This window comes from Anabrus simplex, chromosome 1 (assembly GCF_040414725.1).
Source record: "Anabrus simplex isolate iqAnaSimp1 chromosome 1, ASM4041472v1, whole genome shotgun sequence".
Lineage (NCBI taxonomy): Eukaryota > Metazoa > Arthropoda > Insecta > Orthoptera > Tettigoniidae > Anabrus > Anabrus simplex.
Window position 1 is genome coordinate 403,959,886 of NC_090265.1, and position 24,797 is coordinate 403,984,682.

The 24,797-nt window shown below is 37.8% G+C and overlaps 1 protein-coding gene across 4 annotated transcripts in view; it reads left to right on the forward strand.

The window, feature by feature from the left end:
• Nnp-1 (Ribosomal RNA processing protein 1 homolog Nnp-1) overlaps window positions 1-24,797 on the forward strand; it is a 112,750-nt gene that overhangs the window by 34,839 nt on the left and 53,114 nt on the right. For all 4 annotated transcript variants that reach the window (XM_067135050.2, XM_067135053.2, XM_067135051.2 and 1 more), the window contains 2 exons: window positions 4,954-5,201; window positions 23,232-23,859. In XM_067135050.2, coding sequence (XP_066991151.2) covers window positions 4,954-5,201; window positions 23,232-23,859 — 876 coding nt within the window. The remainder of the gene's footprint in view (window positions 1-4,953; window positions 5,202-23,231; window positions 23,860-24,797) is intronic.

A 24,797-nucleotide genomic window follows, 5' to 3' on the forward strand; every position in this document is an offset into this window, starting at 1 on the left:
GGTGGTGCCTGGCCGTAGCATTGAACAGAGATTATGTTAAAAAATAGGGTATTGTAGCAAAAGGAGTGGGGAGTAACGTGTTCTATTTGAATCCTCAATAAAACCAACCTGCTTTTAGAAAAAAAAATGTGTTTGCATTATATGTTGAACCTTCGTGTTTTCTAAATGTCTTCAAATAAATAAACTCACAGTTTTAATGTTCAATCATAATAATAGGTTGTTCTTCCTGTCAGCAGGTCCAATCATGGCTGCGATCCATTCATGATATCCTGGGGAAAATGAATTGAGGTGGTTTCCCCGTTGCATTCCTCAATGCCATTTTAGTCTATTCATCAGCCACCCTTAACATAGGGAACAGTTGCTGTTGTAGCCACCTCTCTGAAATGCAGATACTTTTTTTCACACCAGGCAAATGCTGGGGTTGTACCTTAATTAAGGCCATGGCCGCTTCCTTCCCAGTCCTAGCCCTTTCCTGTCCCATTGTCGCTATAAAACCTATTTGTGTCGGTGTGACATAAAGCCATTAGCAAAAAAAAGAAATGCAGACGCTACGGCTGATATCTGCTTCCAACTAGGATACATGTACCGTTTACTCAATTAACTGGATCACTGGGTTGCCTCTTCCACCATCGACACAGTTCTGAAGCCCTTCTTCTCCACTGCAGGTACCATTGAGGTTTGCACTCGTAACCTTGAGCTGGCATCCTTGTTAGATGTTACACACCTGCTACCCTTATTATGTATGAAAATTGAAAATACATTAAAAGTGACAATAGGCTATTGATAATTCAGTTAATATTTTATAATCAGTGGTATTTATATTACCCTATTTCCTCGCTTATTAGACCCCCTTGGTTTTTCAGGACAAAGAAAATTTTAAAAAATGAATCTTGCATTAAGATTTCTCACCATGTAATTCGCCAGAGAAGAACGACTATTCCGCTTCGTAGCTGATATGGCCGTACATCTGCTGCAATGATATCACACAAATAAGTTAATAGTTTTTTTTTACGTCCGACCCATCCAAGGCAAACGCACTTCAAAGTCGTGCGGTACGTCTGTGTTCCGTAATTGAGAAATGTCCATCTCTGCAGCATACTACAGTTCCGAAGATGCCATACAAATCGGTGAACAGTTTCATATGTTCGCGACCCGGGCATTGTAAGCACGCATCAGTCGTATTATATGTCTGTGTTTTGTAGTTAAGAATCTCCTCCTCCATAGCGTAATGGTTAGCACAATTGGCTTCCATTCTCAGGGCCCAGAGTTCCTTTCCTCGTACTTCTAGAGATTAAGAATGGCAAAAAGGTTGGTACTGTACACAGTAATATGGTACATGCAGCTCACCTCCATTGGGACGTGCATACCTGCCAACCCTTCCGATTTACGAGGAAACTTTCCGTTATTTAACTCATCTTCAGATTTTCACATTTATTTTTACTTTTTCCTATTTTTTACCAATGTAACCTCCAGTATGGTCTACACTCTTCTCCTAGGATAAAATATAAATTATTATGTGCTTGTGTAATTTATGCAACCTCATTTTCAAGCGTAATTATTTGATGCTTTATTTCGTGAGTGTGTCGTATTTCTCGGCTCACCACAGCAGTGTGTGTGCTTTACAGCTGGGGAATTGGGAAAGCAATCATCCTGCAAGCAAGAGAGGCTAGCATGCGAAAGCGACTCGGTTAAACAGGACGAAAGAATGAGTTTGTTATTGTGTGGTTCACACGCTGTTAACATCGTTTCTGTGTGTAGTTTCATTGGAGTTGTAGCCACTTGTTTTTCTTTCATCTCTGTTTCCCCCCCCTGTCAGTCTTATGTTATTAATGTATGAGACATGTTGAATTGTTTTGTATGTGGTAGTTTTGCATATTTCTGTGTATGATTTTAATGAGTTGAATTACTCATTTCCCAATAACACGAGTAAATGAAAAGTAAAAAGAACATAATTGCTTTGCTTTAAGGATGACACAGAACTGCTGTGATGCTGACACCAATCGTACTTTTGTGAATTTGACACACTTTGGAGCAACTCATCATTTTTTTAAATGTAATCATGAAATACCTGACAAGATATTTCTTTAAAATTGTATTGCAGCAATAATATTGATTGAACAGATTCTACTTTCAGTCTGTTTCTGTCATCTGTCCATTGTGAATTCAGCGAAATGTTAAATAACTTGCTCTGATTTTTTAAATTCAGGACATTTAGGGATTTTTTTAAAATTCAGTCAAGACAATCCCGCTTTTTCAGGACGTATGGCAACCAAGAGTTCGGAGATACCTATAAATTTTCGTTCATTTTACCACCTAATAAAGGAAACTATGATACATTTTGTTACGTGTGTCGGTGTGATATAAATATTATTCGTATGTGTCATAAATGAGAATGTTAAGGTACATTTTCTTGTAACCATTTTTATGTTTTCTTAGTTTGAGATTTTAATTTAATGGTCAGTTTGCATTGTAACTCTAGGTATGTATGCCTTTTATCATGTCCCTTTTTTTCACCTAGACGATGGCACAATATTCTGTATGTAATGAAATCCAAGAATTAAAAAATCTTCCTATTTTTGATTTCCAGAAGTTGGGCAGGTATGGGCATGCCTGAAAAGAGCTGTGCCACCTTGGGATGAGGGCATTAATTTACTTCAAATTAAGAAATTTTCACTAGCGTTGCTACAACTGTAGCAGGCAAGATCATTAACACTGTGATCATTTAATATTTTGTAGTCAGGCCAATACAGGTCATTTTTGGAGATGTATAGTAGATTTAAAACGTCATAAAAGCAAACCAATCTTACTGATTGTTTTACTCATGAACATACTGTACCTAACAAAAATCATACTACAGGGTCTCTCATATAAACTTAGACCGAATGCATGATGTTTGTACTCTGTCCTATGGCAGCTGCAGTATGGGAGGCGCGCGCGTATTTCTTGACCTTGCAAGCAGCCTGCACGGGTTCTGCATGGCAAGCGTAAGTCGCCAGTCTGAATTTCAGCTGTTAACATGGTGACTGTTATCATTGCAACACCTTATTTTTGTATGTAAAAGTTCTGGTTTTATCTTAATGGTCGTGTGAAGTCATAACTCTCGCTATTGGTGTGCAGAAAATCTTAATGATGTTTATGAAATTCCTCTTTATTTTGGGAAGATTGGCATTTGCTGTGCTGATTGCATGCTTCACTTACATCCAACATCTCACTGCTTTCCAGGAACTACTTGTTTATTTTATCATTGCTATCTTTTTATCTGGAGTTTCTACACAATAAATCCCTTTTTCCTTTTCCATTTATCATATCTTAAGTTTTTTTTCTTTTTTCACATCTACTCGCTGTTATTTCTCCTTCACCATCCATTATGTTGTACACAACTAACATGTGCTTTAAAACAGGTGCAGCTATTGAACAGGCAGCATACATCATGCATGCTTCTATCTGTTTGGCATAGCTGAGTCTCTCAGTATAAACGTTTGAGACGAACAATTCACATAAACTAAGTTTTTAAAAGAAGATGGAGGAAGCTTACGAATGTGTTACATATTTTGCGTACTGAAAGATAAATGTATGCCGTACATGAGGGAACCAATAACTCAAATTTACCAAATTCTTGGCATATCCCACCCTCATACTCATTGCCTCAATTAAGAATGACAAGCTTGCATACATGCCGTTCGTAGATCTAGAAAAGGAAAGGCATTCTATAATGTTGATTGGACCAAGCTGTTTGGGATTCTGAAGGTGATCAGTATTAGATACCGTAGAATAATAATCTACAATCTGTACAAAAATCGGTCTGCAGTGATAAGAATCGAGGGCTATGAAAAATCACAAAAATCCAGAAAGGAGCGAGGCAGGGCTGCAGTATGTCCCCTCTCCTTTTCAGTGTTTACGTAGAAGAGGCGATAAACTAAATCAGAGGAATTTGGAAAAAGGAATAACAATCCTAGGAAAGGAAATCAAAACTCTTGAGATTTGCCAATGATATTGTTATTTTGAGTCTGCAGAAGATCTGGAGAAATTGCTGAATGGTATGGACACAGTCTTGGATTAGGAGTACAAGATGAAAATAAATCCAAACAAAAGTAATGGAGTGCAGTCTGGTGATGCAGGAAATATTATATTAAGAAGTAGATGAATATTGTTACTTGAGTAGTAGAATAGCTGATAATGGCAGAAGTAAGGTGGGTATAAAAAGCAGACTAGCACAAACAAAGAAGGCCTTTCTTAAGAAAAGAAATTTGTTCACTTCAAACATTGATATAGGAATTAGATGGTCATGAAGACTTTTGTCTGGAGCGTGGCATTGTGTGAATTGAAACATCAGTTTTTTGCAGGAGAAACTTTACTAGTTTAGACTGGCCATAAATGGACGTTGCCCGGCTGGTGGTCATGATCGTTAAGGCTTGGAGTCTATTGTGGTCTAACACCGTGATTAGCAAATTCGAGTCCCGTTGATCGGGGGGAAAAAAATCGCCATCGGAATGTCGCCCGGCAGGGTAGGAAAGGTGGTGGTATACAATTTCTAATCACTAGATTGCGTGCCAAATAGCTGGATTAAATTCCAAACCTCTCCACAGTGCTCATGTGGAACATGCTGCTGTTGATTGCGATTCGTCCATCAGATTGGAACGTAAAGCCTTGAACAGACCTTTTGGTGCTATTCGTCAGGAATAGGCTATGTGCCAGCACCGGGTTTCACCCTCTCCTATCATATATCAGGTCTCATCTCATTAATTCCTCTGATGAGGTTGACGTCAGGAAGGGCATCTCGCTACAGAGATTAATCTCTCTTGATACTCGACCCCATAAAGAGACAGGACAAGGGTTGGACATACATTCATACACGGACCTAGTAAATATGCCATGGTTTAAGAAGGGTTTCTCTGATGAACTCTCTTGATTATTTTGACTTTTAATATAGATTGTTTATGCTTGTTGTTTTAGGCTGGTTTTCCTGGTGAAAGTTGTGAGGACATGGAACGAGTAGAGTTGGATGATTCTTCCGATAGTGACAGAGACACTCAAGAGGAGAACTGGAACACTGATGCCAAAGATCCTCGTGCTGGGAAAGTGAATGTAACTTTGCCTCAACTTCAATTTGATCCTGAGAAGGTTGCTGAAATTATTTTAGAGTATGCCAAAAGTGCTTCTGTCCTGAAAAGTAGAAAAATTCTCTATAAGCTTAATGAGCAGTAAGTATTTTAAGAATTTGTTCATCTTTAGATGCAGTATTTGATTGAAAAATATCCATGTTTATTACTGTGTTGGAAAATGGAAAGTGTAACAGGCTACATGCTTTCTCCAACTGCAATGGCTAGGAGTATTTATTTCTCATTGGGTCAAAAAGTACAGGGGTAGAAGCTTGTCTTCCTTGCAGGAGAACTTGTACTTATCACCACACACTTGTTTGACCAAATAACAGCTGTTTGGTTTAACGTTTAGAGTGCCAAGGAACGCAATTATGCTCCTGGCAATTTTAAAACGAGTTGGGAGGGCCGCAATTGTGCTCTTCTTTATTCACCCTTCCAATTTTGTCATAAAGCAGGTGGCATTCTTAGCATACTAACTGTAAATATGCATGGCACTAAGAAGGCTAATCAGACCATAGACCAACTGTCTTCCTTTCTTCTTGAAAATGCCATTGTTTTGCACATAACATACTTGTCAACCATCCTTCTGCGTGGGATGATTTAGCCAAGCAACTGGACATTGAAGTAGTTCAAAACTGGAACTTGTGGACAAAATAGTGACCCAAACTTGACATAAAAGTAAGAAAGGGAAATGATACATGAATTAGAAATTTGTCTTTATGTACTAACTACTGGGTTTCCATAATTAAAGTTATGGTTTTCAGTGCGGTTCAGGATGGGCTTTGATGATGTAGGAGTCTGAAATTTCATAGAAATGCTAACTAAGTAATGTGCTCACAAATTATGGCTCAAAAATTATTAGTTCCAAGTTTTGCCACCAGGTGAAAATATGGGGCTGTAAGCGGTCAAAACGTGCAATATTCCGTAACTCTGATGTCAAAATGTTCTTCCGGTAGAAGTGCATTGTCAGTTCCTTGGTTGTTGCTTGGTGACACATGTTGTTTTCTTTTGTGAAGTGAATCTTCATTGTAACATAAGAAAGTTGAACTACTAGTGAAGTTGTTTTTGTTTTCCTAGTGGCTTTACGTCGCACCAACACAGATAGGTCTTATGGTGACGATGGGATAGAAAAGGCCTAGGAGTTGGGAGGAAGCGGGCGTGACCTTAATTAACCTCTTAACATGAAAGCCCGAGTATACTCGGGGTTTTATGTATTTATATAAAATAAAATCCCGAGTATCCACCAAATGTTTATGAAATTATTACTTCAGGGTCCTATTTTTGCCAACAGACGTCTCTGACTCAACCGTAGTGGATGTTGGTGACTCAGGCAGTTCGTTTTCGCGGCTTTCCCTCCCGATATAGCATCGTGTGTTGATCCTTGTTTTAGGGCATTTCACACAGCCACAAACATATGAACAGTATTGAGTGTCATGTTGTATTACTTGCCATCTGTTTAGTGCTGTGTTATTTATTTTAGAGCCCGTAAAAAAATATCACGAGTATACTCGGGATTTTAAAACAAGAACTTTTCGGTGCCTTATATTTCATTGTTAAGTTCGAAAAATGTATTTTCATTGTTACCACTGTCATTAGTTTTCAATAAATAGCCCATTTTAACAATAAAAAAATTAGGTAAGAAAAGATCACAATTTTGTAAATAATTGGTATGTTAAGAGGTTAATGTACAGCCCCTGCATTTGCCTGATGTGAAAATGGGAAACCACGGAAAACCATCTCCAGGGCTGCCGACAGTGGGATTTGAACCCACTATCTCCGCTTGGCCAACTCACCTGGTGAAGTTGTTTCATCAGAACTGCAGCAATAGCAATACAGCATTGCAGGAATATCTCCGGAAACAGCAAAGAAGGTCCCATAACAAGTAATGGGCTGAAGATAATGATCAAGAAATTCGAGGAAACAGGTGAATTAAGTGTCGCACCAGGGAGAGGACGGCGCCCATCCCCATGGATGTTGTTGAAATGGCTGTAGCAGACCGTGCAGCACATTCTCCCAATTCTGTAACCAGTACTCGATTTGTGTCACGTGAATTGTCGCTACACCAGTCAACAGTTCACAAGATTTTGCGGTGCACTTTACACTGGTGTCCATGCAAACTTCATACTGTTCACAAATTGAAACCCCAAGATATTGCACAACGCCGTGACTTTGCCCTTCAGTTCCTGACGCGCGTGGAAGTGGACGTGTAGCCAGGGAATACTCTGTGGACTGACGAGGTGCATTTTACTCTACAGCAGTGGTTCCAACCTTTTGTGGCCCATCTCCCCTTTCTGGAGGTTGACTAACACCTATCGCCCCATTTTCATTTTCATTGTATGCCTAATTTTAATTTGAAGTAAAGTGTGAATAATAAAGCAGTTACATCATTTTAAAAAATTTTATTACTGTATATAAAAACAACCAAATCAGTTTTATCTGGTCACTTAAATAAAATAGGAAAAAATTAAAATGTACATTTTTACATATCTTTTAAGAACAAAGAAGTGAAATAATTAACTAAGATCATTGACGTACATATAAAAAACAGGAGTACATGCTTTCATTTTAAAATTGGAATCTGGAAAAAATGAGAAAGTTGACAGTTAAAATTTGAAAAATTAAATTAAAGTTTGAAAACTTTGTTAATGTTTTATTTTACGTTTTCAGTGGCTGCCTTGTGTTTGGTGGATTTCAGTTAAAGCTTGAATATCCGGCTTTATGTTCGTCAAGTTTAGGCGCAAGTCTCCTTTGAGGCAAATGTCCAACTTATTTCTTTGTTTTGCGAGGAGCTGGACAACAGAACTAAATCCTTTTTCTACTAAATATGTTGACGGGAACGTGATGAGAAGTGGTTCAGTTTTTCCCCACACTTGTGGATAAGTGCCCATAAGCTTCAACCAGAATAACTCGTAACTGCTCTGCTTGAAAATTATTTTCACCTCAGTCATACTTCAGATCTAGAAACTCCATTTGCAAAGAGTTATCAAGCTTATCCTCAGCTTCAAACGAGAATTGATCTAGAATCCAATCCGGAATTTGTAACTTGATCAAATATTCAAATCTTGATTCCATGTCCATTTTTAACTGGTCAAGGTGATCAGTAAAAATTAGGATTTTGTCTTCTGGGAGTTCAGGAGTCTTGTTATCTGACACTGAACACCTTTTAAGGGTTAGAAACTGAATCAGCACTTTATGACCAGTATTTACCATGTGAATAATCAAACTTGGCGATGAATGATACAATAATTCCGTTGACCTTCAGGAGTTTGTTTCTTTGAAACCTTATATTGACTTTGTTCATTTTTTCTAAAATATCTGTAAGATACGCAACTTCCAACTTGCGTTAATTCAAATTATCACTTTAAAGATTATCAGACATGTCTAAAAATTCAGTAACCATGTCAAATAATTCGAAGAAACAACGCAAACGGTTTCCTTTGGAAAGCCACTTCACGGCCGTATGTAGAAGTGAGCGTTCGAATTCCTCATCATTTTCATGGAAAAGTTGTTGGAACAGACGGTCATTGAGGGAATTGGCTTTGATATTGTTGACACCAGTAACAACCAGCTGTAGGGTTTCGTGCAGGATACCACTCAATTTTTTTGCAGCAAAGTGTTGATGGTGAATGACACAGTGAATATTGATGACCTCTGGCACTTCTTTCTTAAGGTGGGCTAGAAACCCAGCATGACAACCTGACATGGTAGGAGCACCGCCTGTTAGGCAAGCGCTCATGTTTGTTAGGGGAATCTATTTTTCCTCAAATTAATCTTGCACCCATTTAAAAATCTACGATCCATTTGTATCAGTGATAAAAGTTCTAACAAACAACATTTCCTTGGTAATCTCCTTTTGTTCATTGATAAACCTCACGAGTTAATAAAATTCCTTTATCAATTACAGTTGATTCGTCAATCTGTAATGCAAATTTACTTTTTTAACAAATTGTTGAGTTTGGATTTGAAGTCCATGGCCATTTCATCAGTTCGTCTGGAAACAGTATTGTTGCTCAAAGGAACTGATTGTCTTATTACTAGTGCCCTCACCTAGCATGATTTCGACAAATTTTTTTTTGGTAGCCGGTAAAACAAGAGTTTCACCAATTGTGTTAGGTTTACCACATTTAGCGATCAATAAAAGCACCTTGTAAGAAGCAAGAAGACCTTTGTCAAGATTGGTTTCTCATTTTTAAAATAATTCACTCACATTAGGCCATTTATCAGCTTTAGCTTTGAGGTGTTGAAAATAACCAAGTTCTTTACTAATTTATCAATTAATTAGTCATTACTGATCTGCATTTAGGGCAATCGCCCAAGTGGCAGATTCCCTATCTGTTGTTTTCCTAGCCTTTTCTTAAATGATTGCAATGAGATTGGAAATTTATTGAACATCTCCCTTGGTAAGTTATGATGTTGCGTTGTGTGTTGTATTAACATGCACAGATAGCGAAGAGGCTTATGATGTAAACTACCACTGTGTACTCTTGATAAATGATGTTTTATTCGCGAAGGCTTCATGGCTTCACTACTGGTAGATGTTTTATCGCACAAAAGACAATGTGGAAACTGCACGTTTTGTGGTGACGTGATAAAACCAAATTTTAAATACTCAGCTGAGTATTGGCGACAATCCTTATTTTTTGAATCCATTTGCATGAACTTCTACACTTCAAAACAAACGCACGAAAACAGAAAAGACACGCACAAAAACTTATGGTAAGGCACACAAAGGCTAGTTAAAACTGAAGACAACTGTAGGTCAATGGCAAGTGTGTTGTGATGGCAGGAGGGGGAGGGGGTTGAGTCACCAGTCAGCCGCACTGAGCAACAACAGGTGGGACTGTGGAAAGGGGTGAGTGCAGTGAACTTGCCGGCTGAGAATAGCCAGTGACTAGCGCTACTCGGTAACTTCTACTGTACAGTACTATTTTGATAGCCCCCCCAGGTTGGGAACCACTGCTCTATAGGGTGCAGTGAAGGCACAGAATTATAGCAAATGAGGTTCGACTCCTCCAAACGTGCAGGAACAACCATTGCATTCAGCTTACATGACTGTTTGGTCTGGTTTTACAAGCTCTTCATTCTCGGCCCATTTTTCTTTGAGGAGGTGACCCCTTGTGGGCCTCTTAGGTGTACAGTGACATATTCACACTATAGGGTCGACCTTATGCAACACACGGTTCCAGCTTTGCAGTAACGCAACTGTGACCTCACCGTTATTTTCCTGCAGGTGAAAGAATTGCTTTGAGAAACCTTCATCGGTGACTGCATTATCTCTAGGTATTTTCCAGATGCGTGGCCTTCGAGGTCGCCCGACTAAAATCCGTGTGACTTCTGGTTGTGGGGATATTTGAAAGATTGTGTCTATCAGGGACATGTCTGGTCCCTGGCTGGTCTAAAGGCTAGCATACGACGACATGTCGCTCTGATTTCACCCGATGTGCTGCGGCCAACTGTCGACCCTGCTGTGTTACGGATGCAGCATGTTGCTGAGTTCAGAGACCCTATTGAACAGTATTTGTAACCATAAATACTAATAATCCTCCCAGAACCACCGTTACCATGTGTTTGATCTTTCCTGCCGTTTCTCTGTGACCCCTACCATTGCTTATAGCAATTTTTTTTTTTTTTTTTTTTTTTTTTGCCTATTGGCAAAACTTTGAACTAGTTATTTTTGTGGCATAATTCGCGAGCGCATTGCTTAATTAGCATATCTACGAAATTTCACACTCCTATGATCATTACAGCCCATGCTGTACCGTGCTGAATACCATAACTGTAATTGTAGGCACCCGGTGCTGTACCAGGAAAAAATGTCTTTAGCCGCAGATACTGACTTGAAGAACATGGAATATTTTTAAGAGGTGGTACGTAAACATTGGAGTAGGTACAGAGAGGCGTAATAATTCATTGAATTTATATTCTTTTGTAAATCTGGTTTTATTGTTCATTTGAAACAAATTCATATCACCTTTTACGCAAGTTGAGTTGATGTGTTGTATCAGGCTGGAACCTCCAAACTCCGGGATAATTACTGGGCTCAGTCTGGACTGGGACCACGCCCGTCCTTGATGTGAAGCTCTCGACGATCTAGAATTTTTCAAATTTCTGGAGGATCTGGAAGTTCTTGAATTTCTAGGTGCACACGTTACGGGGTTCGATCTCGCATGAGAATACTGAGAGGTGACGTGTAACGAGCACACAAGTCCCCCGTACGGTATTCAGCTCACTTTTATCACTGTCGAATAAATTAATTTTTGCTTTAAATACTGCATTGATTCATTATAAGTGGGATGCGTCAAATGTTAATGAAATTGACACTTGAATTTTTGACCCAAACACTTCATTGAATCACTTATTCCACCACTAACACCTCTAGTTATCAGTAATCCCATCATACACAGGTACTACAAGAAATAATATAACCAAAAAAAAATTAAGTACATTGCTTACAGCAAGCCATCAGTCGATCACTCTTCAAACTAACGCCTGTGTTCATCAGGGACCATATTGTTGAAATTTGTGTGTGTGTGTGCCAGTTCCTAAACATGCTAGTAACAGAAACATATGGGTTAGTGTTCAGAAATTTACGAATTAGTTCCCAGTTGCTGTAGCAAATTCAAATGTTGTTCGGATATGTATACTGGTCAGTTAGTGTACATACAACAAGCACCAGTTACACATTCCTCTCTTTGTAGGATAAAAAAAAAAAAAAAAATTCGTGTGGCTATTTCTAGCCGGGTGCAGCCCTTGTAAGGCAGACCCTCCGATGAGGGTGGGCGGCATCTGCCATATGTAGGTAACTGCGTGTTTTTGCGGTGAAGGATAGTGTTGTGTATGGTGTGTGAATTGCAGGGATGTTGGGGACAGCACAAACACCCAGCCCCCGAGCCATTGGAATTAACCAATGAAGGTTAAAATCCCCGACCCGGCCGGGAATCGAACCCGGGACCCTCTGAACCGAAGGTCAGTACGCTACCATTCAGCTAACGAGTCGGACTCTTTGTAGGATTATTTTCTGTTATGACTTTGCTTTACCATAATTTCTCCTTAAAGGGAGATAAAATCCATAACTACAGGCTACCAATAAGAGTTAGCGCCTCTACGTTATGTAAATTACATGGGTAGCTTTTAAAACACTGGGTGTTTTAAAAAAGACTTTAAGAAGATAAGAGTTATTGTCTTTTAAATTTATATTACAGTGAAACCTCATCAGTGGATTCCTCATTAACACATTTTCCTGCTTAGCACATCGTAAATTCGAAGTCAAAATTCTCATCGTATTAAATCTATGTAAAAATACCTCACTTATCATGTCACGAATTTTCGCTATTACTGCTTAGTATGATCACATTTTTCCTAGCCCTGAAAATGTTACTTGTAATCCCTTGTGGAAGGAACTTGATTTCCACCTCGGGTAAGATCTCTTGCCGCAGTTGCGTAGTAACGGAAAATGGCCTTGAATTCTTGAACTTCACAGGATAAATTGCACCTTTGGTGGGGAACAAGCCATTACCCCAGAAATGCTCAGTTTTGCTTGCCGATTAGCAGTGAAACTGCAGAATAACTGAGCCTGTTTGTGCTTGTATTTCTCATTCCATTCAGAAGTTAGAAATGTATTTCGTGTTTTGTTGTACAGTGACGGGTAGCGAGTATTTCTTGCGCAATAGGCTACATCTGGAACATAATCATGTGAAGTTTACCAGCGTGGTGCGTATTTGTGTTGTGATAGCCTAATTATGGATATGGAAAATGTTGTGAAATTCCTTGCTAATGAAGACAAAATTTAAATCTGTCAACAAGTTGGCGTGAATGTTGAAAGTCACACCAAGACTGACTCCAGTAGTCTGTCTTGCTCGCAACTTCCAGTTTTGAATCGGTCTTGGTCGGTTGAAGTTTTGTTTGATTCAAAATGGCGGCCAAAGTCATTCTGTTAGTCACTCATGGCTGTGCATAACTTCCAATTCATTGTCTAAATGTGTGACCAGAAAAATAATGTATAATAACCCACTGGTCCGAAGAAAAAGGCTTCTACTAACATTTGTCTTAGAAAGAGTGTGATCTGCAATACTAATTTGATATTTTTATGGAACCTGTTCTAATGTTTTCATATTTGTTTGGTGTTTCGAACACTTTTCAGTGCACTGTTGTTATTTTATAAGCCCGAGCGGAATAAGTTTTCATATTTGTTCTAGTGTTTTTCACACCTTTTAATGCTCTCTTCTCAATACTTTTCACTGTACCCACGGATATTATAGACGTAAAATCTTCATACGTCGGAAAAAATTGTGTCTAGTGTTTCCACATCCCTGTTGGATAGTTTTTATTCGTGTATTCAGTAGAAGGTTTCTCGCTTAACACATTCTTTTTCCTTGTCCCCTGCAGAAACGTTTTACTGTTTTGCTATAAGTTTGGTATAACGAGAACAAGACAATTACAAATTAATTTTCTTCTTCCTAGTGTTTTTCTATTGCTGCAGGCTCCACTGTTTTAATATTGGCTTGCCATTTTGTACGATCTTGGGCATCATGTGGTCATAAGTTTAGAGTTTTCATATCAGCCTCTACTGTGTCATGCCAGTGTTGGTTTGGACGTCTATGTGGATGTTGCCCATTAATTTCAAAGGAGTGGATGAAACTGGCAACTGTTCCAGGACGTTGCAGGACGTAACCATATCATTGGAAACCTTTCCTGTGCCTTTTCAGTGACGAGTGCTATGCCTATTTACCGGCGAACAGTGCCGTTTCTTACATGATGCAGGAGCATGATGTCCCTCAACCAACTAGTAAAAAATTCTAGATATGTTACCAAGAACAAGTCGGTGCCAAAAATAAAAAATTCTGAAATGAGTGAGCACATGACAGATTTAAATCATTCCTATACTTCCATAAATTAAAATTGGATCATTTTAAATAAAACTCAAAATCGTTCTTCTCTCAATATTCCGAAAATATCCATATTCAGTTAGATCAAAGAAGCAGTCACAATCTAAATTTAAATGAAACAAAACTTGACCATTTAGCTTCTTGTGAACATCTCTTCTATTTTTATTTTTACGAGTGTGCCTGACCATCAAACATTTTGACAATGCACGATACCATCACACCATACTATGTATGAAACATATTCAGTATGTGTGTTCATCAACAAAGCGCGAGTCATGCAGGATGACAATACACTGGACATCACAGCGAGTGGCGCATCGCTTTCTGTCTTAATACCCATACATTTGAAACCCTGTGATATCTCCAAAAGTACTAGCTGATTTGCAACATAAGCACATCACTGAACTTATTTTATTATTAATTGTTCTATTAGATGAAATCTGTATAGTTCCATTTAAATAGAGTTGCTGCCTTTATTTCGGTAATTACATATGTGATTAAAAGAAATAAGTTTCATAATGATAGATCCGTATTGAACTGTGATTACAATAGAGTAAAATAATATATTATTATTGGTCCACCTTTTCAATACAAAATGAAAATTACATAGGGACTAGTTTCGACCTAGTAATAGGTCATCATCAGCCTGAAGTAAATTAAAGCGTAAGACTGTACTTGTGTTTACATTGTTTATGTTTTCTTCGATATTTACACTTTAATTTACTTCAGGCTGATGATGACCTATTACTAGGTCGAAACTAGTCCCTATGTAATTTTCATTTTGTATTGAAAAGGTGCACCAATAATAATATATTATTTTACTCTATTGTAATTACATATGTGATCGAGAGGAATACAACAGTATTTTATGAGCCCCTTAATACAATTTAAGAATTTGAAAACAAAATGTCTTTATCTTCAGAAGGTATTTTAGGTACAACTTAGGTGAATCGCCCTGTATGTGAGGACTGCTATTTGGGGTTGTCCATAATCACAAGCAATATTTACCAAAATATATAATTTGGGTAAGTTCCAGTTTTGAAATTTATTTCAGGTATATTTACAAAGATAGCAAGATATTTACATGATAATCTGCATAAATACACAGGTACTAAATGGGTGTTACTTGTTTTTCTCTCTCTCTTTCTCAGATACTATTCTGTGGGATGGCAGATTTAACTATGCAATCTAAGCATGTTTTACCTGTTCCATCTTGCAAGATCATGTACAACATTTTAAATTTTAAAAATGTAAAACAATTTATTGGAAACATTCCTGTTATGAAGACAGTATAGCAATTACAGTAGAGCCTCAATAATTCGAAATCAGTTAATTCAAAATCCCACGTAATTCGAAGAAGCTCTCGTTCCCGGAAACATGAGATACCGTTTTGCATGTTATTTAAATTGTTTAATTCGAAATACGGATAATTCGTAATTTGAAGTACAATGTCGGCCCAATTACCGAAATTCAGACTTTTAATTCGAAACTGCCTTTACATTTTAAAACAATAGTATGTTGGAGTAATTTCAACTCGAAATTTATCCGCGTCATAATAGAACGTGTGTTCCGGAACGTGGAGGGGTACGGTAGCTTTCCACACTTACTCACTTCGGTGGGTCTACAGGGCGCTTCATGATTACCAAGTTGAATGAAATCGGAATTCTTTTGTATTCAACCTTTTCAGGAACGCCGTAATATCACGCAACAGGCAGTGTGCGGGAAAACAGAATGCGCGAACACTGGCGATGCCGACAGTTGACGAAAAAGCGTGGCTCATATAATAAATTCGTAGGCACCGAACAATACTGTCATTGCCGATGAAACTGCATTGCTTTATTTTAATGCGAGCCCAAACGGTCTTATGGTTTTAAAGGAGAAAGTGCCAGCCGGAGAATCATACAAGGGTCGGGGATGGGGGTCATTGTAGTGCGTTGCAATTGCAATGCACATGGAAGCGAGAAACGTTATCCCCTCGTCATAGAAAAGTTCGATAAGCTACGTTTTAAGGGCGTCGGGCACTTTCCATCCCAGTACAAAGCATCTAAAAATGCAAACAGTACAGATATCCAAAAAATAATGCATTTGCACAGGGGAACCAGCATAATTTATCCTCGTCTTTGAATTGTGTGATTTTTTTCTTTCGTTGCGTGAGGTTATGTTCGTCAGTGATTTATCCAAGTGCATTATTTGAACATTGTAAGTGCACCTTGTTGGATACATTTCGGAAATAGTTTTTCTATGGCATTGGAAAGGTTTAAACTGTGAATCGAGCTGATTGCATGTATTAATGGGTCTTAGAATACTTTGTGACGCGGCAAGTGTTTACATTTCTGAAGTGCGAAAAAAGTGCCATGGCGGGAAATCGTACAAGGATAGAGTCGTAGGAAAGTTTGATTTTAAGGGCATCGGGTACTTTCTGTGTAAATACAAGGCATCTAAAATGCATACAATATAGTACTCCAATGAATAAAGCACTTGCACATGGGAGCCAGCATAGATTTCTCCTCGTCTTTGAATCGTGCCTGCCTTTTTTTTTTTTTTTTTTTTTTTTTTTTTTTTTTTTTTTTTTTTTTTTCCGTTGCGTGAGGTTATATTTGCAGTGAGATATGCAAGTGCATTATTTGAATACTGTAAATGCACCTTTTTGGATACATTTTGGAAATAGTTCTTTTTTCATGGCATTTGAAAGGTATAAACTGTGAATCAAGGTTAACTGCATGCAGTAACGGGCTTAGAATATTTCGTAATGCGGCAAGGGTTGGTACTTCTGAATTGCGAATTGGCGGTTAATTCGAAATCACGTAATTCGAAGTCCGATTTTTGAGTCCCAACGACTTCGAATTAACGAGGTTTTACTGTACTGTGAATCACCCCCATTAAGCCATTTAATTCAGGAATGAAAATTTTCGTACTTTCTGACACTGGATGGTGTTTTTTAACTTCCAAGATTCACCCTTTTAAATAACATTTTACTCTGTGATCAATTGTGTGAACTTAATTTTCAATAGGACAATTTCAAGATTTCAAATATGAACATGGTATTATAATTCACATTTTTAATGTTTTATTATTTCATTTCATAATGCCATTAAACACTGATAGCTGAAGAAGGTCCTATGAAGGACCGAAACTTGCATTACGGAGGGTTGTCCCAGTTAAGTTTAGACAATTTTGACGTACTTTTTGTTCTAGGCGATTCCTTTTCTCCAGACCCAGTTGTGCTCGATGTGATAGCCACAGGCACGGACTATTGCCCTACATCTCAATTTCCGCTGTAGAAGGCTTTGACGGAGTACAGGAAGAGGAATATTGTCCCATACCTCCTTGCACACTTCCAAAGATCCTTAACAGTGGTGAGACGTCTAGAAGAAAGCCCTCTTTTCAGGAGACCAAAGACACAAAAATCCATTGGCGAGGAGATGGGGATTTTACAGGCATGTCACTAAATGGAATGACACGGACACCCGTCTCTGTTCTTTTATCTCATAGTAGGTGACAATGTTCTGGCAGTATGACTGGATGCTTTATCAATGTGGATCCAGACATTTGAAGCATCCTTACCATACAACCAAGGGATATCTTCATAACTACAATGCATCTGATACGAGTACAGAAATCTGCATCAACGCAGCCTTTCTACCAGTCCTCCTTGGGCAGAGACCAACAGCCATTTTCTTCAGACCTATGCACTGCAATGTTGGGAGCTAATATGCCCCTGCATAAACCGGAGCGTCTTTAAATTTCAACAATCTTCCGGGAGCAATCGCCAAGTTGGAGAAGAGTGGCATACCCCTGTTGGAGTCATTTATGATTGTGCAAGAAGTCAGGGGAAGTTTTGACCGAGCCTCTGAGAAGGCAGCCGCTGTTAGTGAAATAAAACCAGATGAAGTGACATCATTGAAGTTTTGTCCAATCACTACATCTACTACTACTACTACTACTACTACTACTACTACACATTTTCATTCCTCCCCTGAAGGGGGAGGCGGACCTCTTAGACGGTGACGCCGTTTCTCAGGCCAGAAAATTTGTTACGGTAAAGAAGATGTGCGGGTAAGGTGAGGGGGTTGGGCGGCCGTGACCTTTACTACAAACTGTCCCGGCATTTGCCTTAGTGCAGGAGAATGGAAAACCACGAAAAACCATTTTCAGGACAGCCCACTGTTGGGGCCAGCCATGAGGTCCAGCCCTGTCCCGTCTCCCGAATGCAGAGGAGTAGAGCCGTGGCCACCTCTCTTCTGCTCGGCTGGCCGGTCAGAGTACAGAGCTGTTGGACCACAGACCAGCCGTTGCCACTTAAGGGACGAACCCAAGGGCCGAAACCCACTCTGCATCTACCGACGGATCACTACATGTGCTGTTGAGAGATTTTTCTCTCAGTACAAAAACATTATGCATGAGAGAACAAGATTATCGGAAATTCCTTTTATAGTAATTGAGTGTGTTATTAAATTATAAGAACTTTTTTCATGCATATTTTAATGCCTATTTTACACGTTAGTGCCTATTTTGGCTAATTTAAGAGCTTATATGCCTGCCTATTTCAACTTTTTTTAGTGCCTATAATTCTCGTCTCTAGTCATCACCTAATTAATATTTATAGAACATCTAAAAGCCTTTGATCTCAAATGAAAAATATAAGTTCTTGCTATATGCGCAATTTTTGTGGGATATAGAAAATGATTCAGATGCTCATTACTTGTTATAAATTATCAAATTAAAATCAGGTTTCATATTCTTTCTTTACTTTTACACAACCTAATTTCTTAAATTCTTCTCTTAATCCTTTGCAGTCCAATTTTCTGTCACATGTTACAACAGTCTGGTCCAAATTAATTTTGCACATTTTTTCCCTAATCAGATTAACTCAGAATTTTTATTAGTAACGATAATTATTATATTATTATGATTATTATACTACATAAACATGAGTCTAGTGAGTTACTTACAAGTTTACACAAAAGTCATCAATGCAGGAGTGAAAAATAACATAAAAAATTGAAGTTGAGTGATCCAGCTAGGAGGAACCTATGGTCCTCTAGTTTCCTGACCTGATGAATAACTTAGTCTAGGAGGCTCACTAACATGAAATGTTACATTCCGGTAAACGCTAATGGCGTTCGCATTCCCATTTGTATGTGTTAAAGTATTTTCAGCATCACTGTTACTCAAATGATCAACACTGACCTGAGATGCGTCGTCATTGCCATGTGCCGTATCCCCTCCTCCACCCCGCCACATTACCTTCGTGCGTCTTCTTGCTTTTGTAGCAGGTACTGGAACTTCCTCCTCTGAATCTTCAGAAACAGCATATCGTCGCTGCCGGGACAAAACCTCTTATGTGAAAAAATTTAGCTTAGAACTTTGGCCGGTAAGGTTCTGTCATTAAAGTGCAATATTGTGTGAATATTGTCAGGGCATTCTCGCTCTTCATATTATCACATAGGAGGTTTTGTCCCGGCAACGACGATATGATGGTGTGGGATCATTCCATGCTTTTTTACGCACAGGTCCAGTCACTGAAGTTTCACTTGCAATGCTGGAGTTCACTATACCTTCATCTTCACTTGACAGTTCTCTAAACTCTTCGTCTAATTCAAATAAATAATCGTCACTGCTGTCTAAATAAACGTGCATACGTATTTCTCCTTCATTCATATTTGCCACTTTTATATCGCAAACTCAATTGAGACAATTAGCTTTCACAGATAAACACACCTAGTATAACACGTGTGCAGACTACTCAATGTAAACAAAACACAACTGACAGGCCGCGGGTAACCATAACGATACGCGGCTACATATATCTCGTATTATTTCCATGGAGATAAAAGAATGGCTTTGTGCACAAAAATTTGTTCTAGAAAAATCACGGATATCGATCGACCTCAATCAGGTCAGAGAACTTCAATAAATAACTTCTTACATAGAACAAAACATACAATAATGTCGAGGTGACCTCGACGTTGGACCAGTTACTATAAACCCTGAGACTGGAAAAAGTTAATTTTGTACACAATACATTGCAAATCTATTTGTAGGTTTTCATTTTTGTTTTGCCTGCAACTATCCAACATTTTATTATTACAATTATATCACGTTTGTTAACCTTCATATAAGGAAAGCATTCGTTCTCTCATTCCCTTGTGTATTGAGTATTTCAAAATATATGTCCCTACATTCATATATATCAGGGCGAAAAGATAAGTCATTGAATCATCACATCACTCTCGCAATAAAGCTACCATTACTGATCATTATTGAACTCATTCATCAAAAATAAATATAAATTTCCAAGATTAATTTAAGTGCCAACTATATTTAGTAGATGTGATCTGTCACAATGTTACTAGTTATTCCTGACATCTTATTTAATGTTATTTCTGGAAATTCTGGGGTCTGTCATCTAAGAAGACTCTAATAACCAATGTCATTATCATTCAATTACTGAGAACCTCTTCAGTGATTCCATTTAATATGAGCAAACAAGCCTCCTAACTCTATTTATTTGAATAAACACATTTGTGGTTAAGAATTCAGGATAATTTGAGTTAAGTTCATTTTAACTTCCCTATATGGATTCGTTTTTGATGATCTACAGGTATTTCATCAAAATATGCAAGTTACATGGATCGTATTTAGTGTTATATATGGAATACTGAAGGATTAATATGCATTATGGAATCGAATACATCTACTCTCAACTTTAAATTGCGTCAACTAACTTATCATCATCAATAAAATATATCCATCTCTCCAATCTCGATGAACAAATAGTCATCACCATCATTATTATTCTTATCACTCGACCATTCTTCACATATACATCTGCTTCACATCTCTCATATATCTCATCCTTAATTACAATAACCACAATAATCTATCTTAACTTGACACGTATGACTTCATAATTATTATTCATCCACTTATATATTCCATTTCCTTCGTAATTTTCTTCAGATTCCTCTCAAATTCTTCATATGTCTTCCTATGACCTTGATATAACCTGTATATGGCATTACCTTCATTTCGTAGTATAATATCCCAATATAACACTAACCACAATGTTGTATGATATCAACAGCTGAAGTAAGTTAACCTCTTTATTTAATATTAATAGCATTACGAACGCATGACTCGGTTATCACTGGTTAAATATATCCTAACTCGAAGAACTTGTCATTTTTGGTCAGATGACTACCTAATAACGTCTATATTGTTAAATCAATCGCCTTTCCACATGTAACATCACTTCTCTTGAATATAAATTCATGACAGCACTGCACATACATATTTCATACAAATAGAAAATGGCACTTCTCAAAAACATTTTATTTAAATTACTTACGGTAATAATATTTTAATAAACTTCTCTTCCTGTTTCCCCTCGCTGCTGTGTGTCCAAATGCTTAGGACATGTCGTCAATACGACTGTAACATTGTGTTAGTCTTTGGGGAAACGTCTGGGTAGGTCTCTCCTCCTCCTCCGTCATCTGGGAATAGGTTTGTCGTCTTCAAGTCCCTGTCTCCAGACAGCCTCGCCTCGGTCTTTTTAGCACATGATGCTGGCCATTTCTTACGCAGTTAGAACAGAAATATAGATTAAGATGGTCAGTTTCATCATCTTAGTGTACAAAGCCTTCTATGATTTAGAAATATATTGATACTAATGCTTCTTTCAATTGAATCGTGCTAATGTCTTGCAGACTACTAATATGGCTATAAAGATTTCAATTATACTGTGATTTAATTTCCTATAGTTGTTTCTGAACTGCTGTAGTATTTCTTCTCTTCTTGCGAGCAAGTTATGATGCTGCGTATTTCTTTCACTTGTTATCTCGTGGCGTAGCTGGTTACGTAACGATTCTGACCAGTTGTTCTATTTCAATTTATTAATTTGCAAGTATGCGATATTTCCGTTGTCTTGCACAATTTCCCTGCTGTATATTTCTATTTCTTCTCAATTAAAACATTTTATGAATGTTGTCTCCTTTCCAAATTAATATATATCGTAGCGATCTGCTTGCTTTGGTTCCTTCTCGAATTAATTTTCTTTAAATAATAATTTTGTAACAATATTCTATCTTTCATTCTTTTTCACCGCCTTCTAGATGTTATTTCTCGGCTTGTACCTGATTAAAGTATGATCTTCTCGACATTTACGGTTAGATTTGCATCTTATCTTTTTAATGTTCCAGCAGCATAGCATCCATTTTTGTTCCACACTATTCACTGCTAACAGTGAAATAGCACACCCCTTTGTTTTATAGCTTCAATGACCTTGACATAATCAAAAGGAATGTACAATAGTCTTAATTAAATCATCGTTCAAAGACTCATAAACAGACTTGACATCAAGTTTCATAGGAAGGCATTTGCACCAGTTCTTCATCCTCCAGGATTTCATGTTTCTTGATCAAATTGAAAATAGTGTTTACAGTTCTTTCTCTTTCCTCCGCATGTACTTGATGTGATGAAGACTGTAACTCAATATGGTGTTAATCCTCCATCTTACGTGCAAGATACAAACGCAAATTCACAATCTCAAGATTTCACTCAGTTTACGCTCATAAATGTAAACAGCTACTTTGGAGCCGAACAGAATAGTGTTCTAGTGCATTGCCACAACAGTTTGCTGCTGTACTCAATATTACCTCTAACTGCTTATCTGTAGCAAAGGAGTCACTATGGGCAGCTAAAACTTACATTACTGCCATCTAGTGGACCATTTTTGCCCATTTATAAAAGAGGAGATAAATACTCACCAAGCACTTAGCAAATGTTCCTTGTTAGTCCTATCCAAATTTGTCAAATTCTGGTTAATATATTACGATATCTATCCAGCCTTACCAATCCTACAAGCTGACTTTATTAATGCTAGAGGATTTCCAATCCATGTTAGGTTCAGTTGAAGACTGTTGTATAGGATGTGAGAGTTCTGCCTCATGGACTGATGCTTCAAAAAATGTAGGCATGGTGTCAGCTCAAATTTCTCTTGTGGCTCTACAAATAGGCTACACTGTCTCTTTCCTCCCATTTACTCTTAAAAAAAATCTAGAGGTGGATACATGGTCACATTCCTCAAAAATGTTTGGTTTCAGTTATGGTAAAAAAGTTGGGAATATTTGTCACTGTAAAGAAAATAGTGTAATTTTTTCAGTAATTCGGTACTGATTTGATGGTACACTGTATCATTTGGTATTTTAATTTTAATGGGTTATTAAATTTTGATATTCTGTTTCAGGTTTTCTGATATGGCAAGAGGGACTTACCCACTTGCATTTAAGTTAAAAGTCCCAGAGGGTGTACTTCTAAAGAAAAGAATGAGAGCTAAGAAGAGTGAGCTGTGGGATGCTGCTAAGAGCCTCATGTTATTTGAGGAAAGTCTGAAGAATGAAGAGATGGAGCAGAGTGAAAGCAAGAAGAGAAAACATGGTGGAGGAGACAGTGATATTGAATTTGAAGGTACTTCAACAAAATTAAAAAGAAGCGAAGTAATATTGACTCATTGTGATTCACCGAATGGGAATATCAAAAGTAAATTTAAAAAAAGAAAAGTTTCCAATGTGGTTACAAAAACTAGCGGTGTTAGTGGTTTAAGTAAAGGAGTTTTAAACGGAGATAGGACAAGTGATAGGCTGAGTAAGAAGGTGATATGTTCAGAAGAAGTTAAACTGGAGTTGCCAGAACGGAAAACAAAAGTCTCGAAAAGTGCAACAGTTAGAAATGGTGTTAAACCCAAAGTCCCTGTGAAGTTGATGAAATGTGTTCAATCTGTGCGTGATAAGAAAGGAAAAAGTACTCCATTGAAAAAACTGCAGATATGTTTAAACCGTTGGGAAGTGAGTGATATTTGCAACAAAGCAAATCAGGTGAGTGAAATGTGATTACTCAGATGTACTTTCATTTTATATCCACGCAGATCTGATCCTCAAACACTTTCAGTAAATTAGAGTATGAATGTTAATGACAAATGTTAGCTTTGTTGTTAATTTTCCTAACAGTTTGTAATTACCCCCACAAATGAATCCTGTGAGAATCATATTCTTTACCACAGTACGTAATTATCTTAAGAACTGAAATGCAAATGACTCATTTCGGCAACTTTTCTTGACCACTAATAATATGTACCAGTATTGTAGGTGGGCCGGTGTAAGGTTGCACGTGACAGCTGCGCATAATGTTGGTCACACTGCAATGGCGCACGAAATGATGTTGCTGCCGCAACAACGGCTGATTGTACGACACGTGAGTTTTAAAAAACATGGGGGAAATGCTTTTAATGTCACAGCGATGATACACAGTACAAATGAAATCGGCTGACAAAAATTGAACTTTCAACACACCGATTAAATTTTCAGTAAAATATTTTGTCACACAAAATAATACAAGATAAATATACTAAGTTCTTATTATTGCAATATTAGGAAATACGGAAGAAAACAAAATCAAAGGTTGTCGCAGATCCTTACTTGCCTGTTCGCAACACCACCAGGATGATTTCCTTTTACATTGAGAAGATGTTCAAAATATTCCCTCCACCTCTCCAGTGATTCCTTAGGATCTATTATGAGTTCACCTGAATTACTCAAAACACTGTTCATTTCCTTTTTCCCTCCCTTCCTAAGATTCTTTATTAGTGTCCAGAAAGGTTTCCCTGCTGCTTGACTACCCTGCATTAGCTTTGTTGGAAGAAATATCTCCAAGAGGCATACGAGCTACAGGAACAATTAGGGAAAATCGCACTTCCAATTAATGTCCCCTTTTGAGTAAAGATGAAATCAAGAAGTTGCCTAGATCTTATAACTAC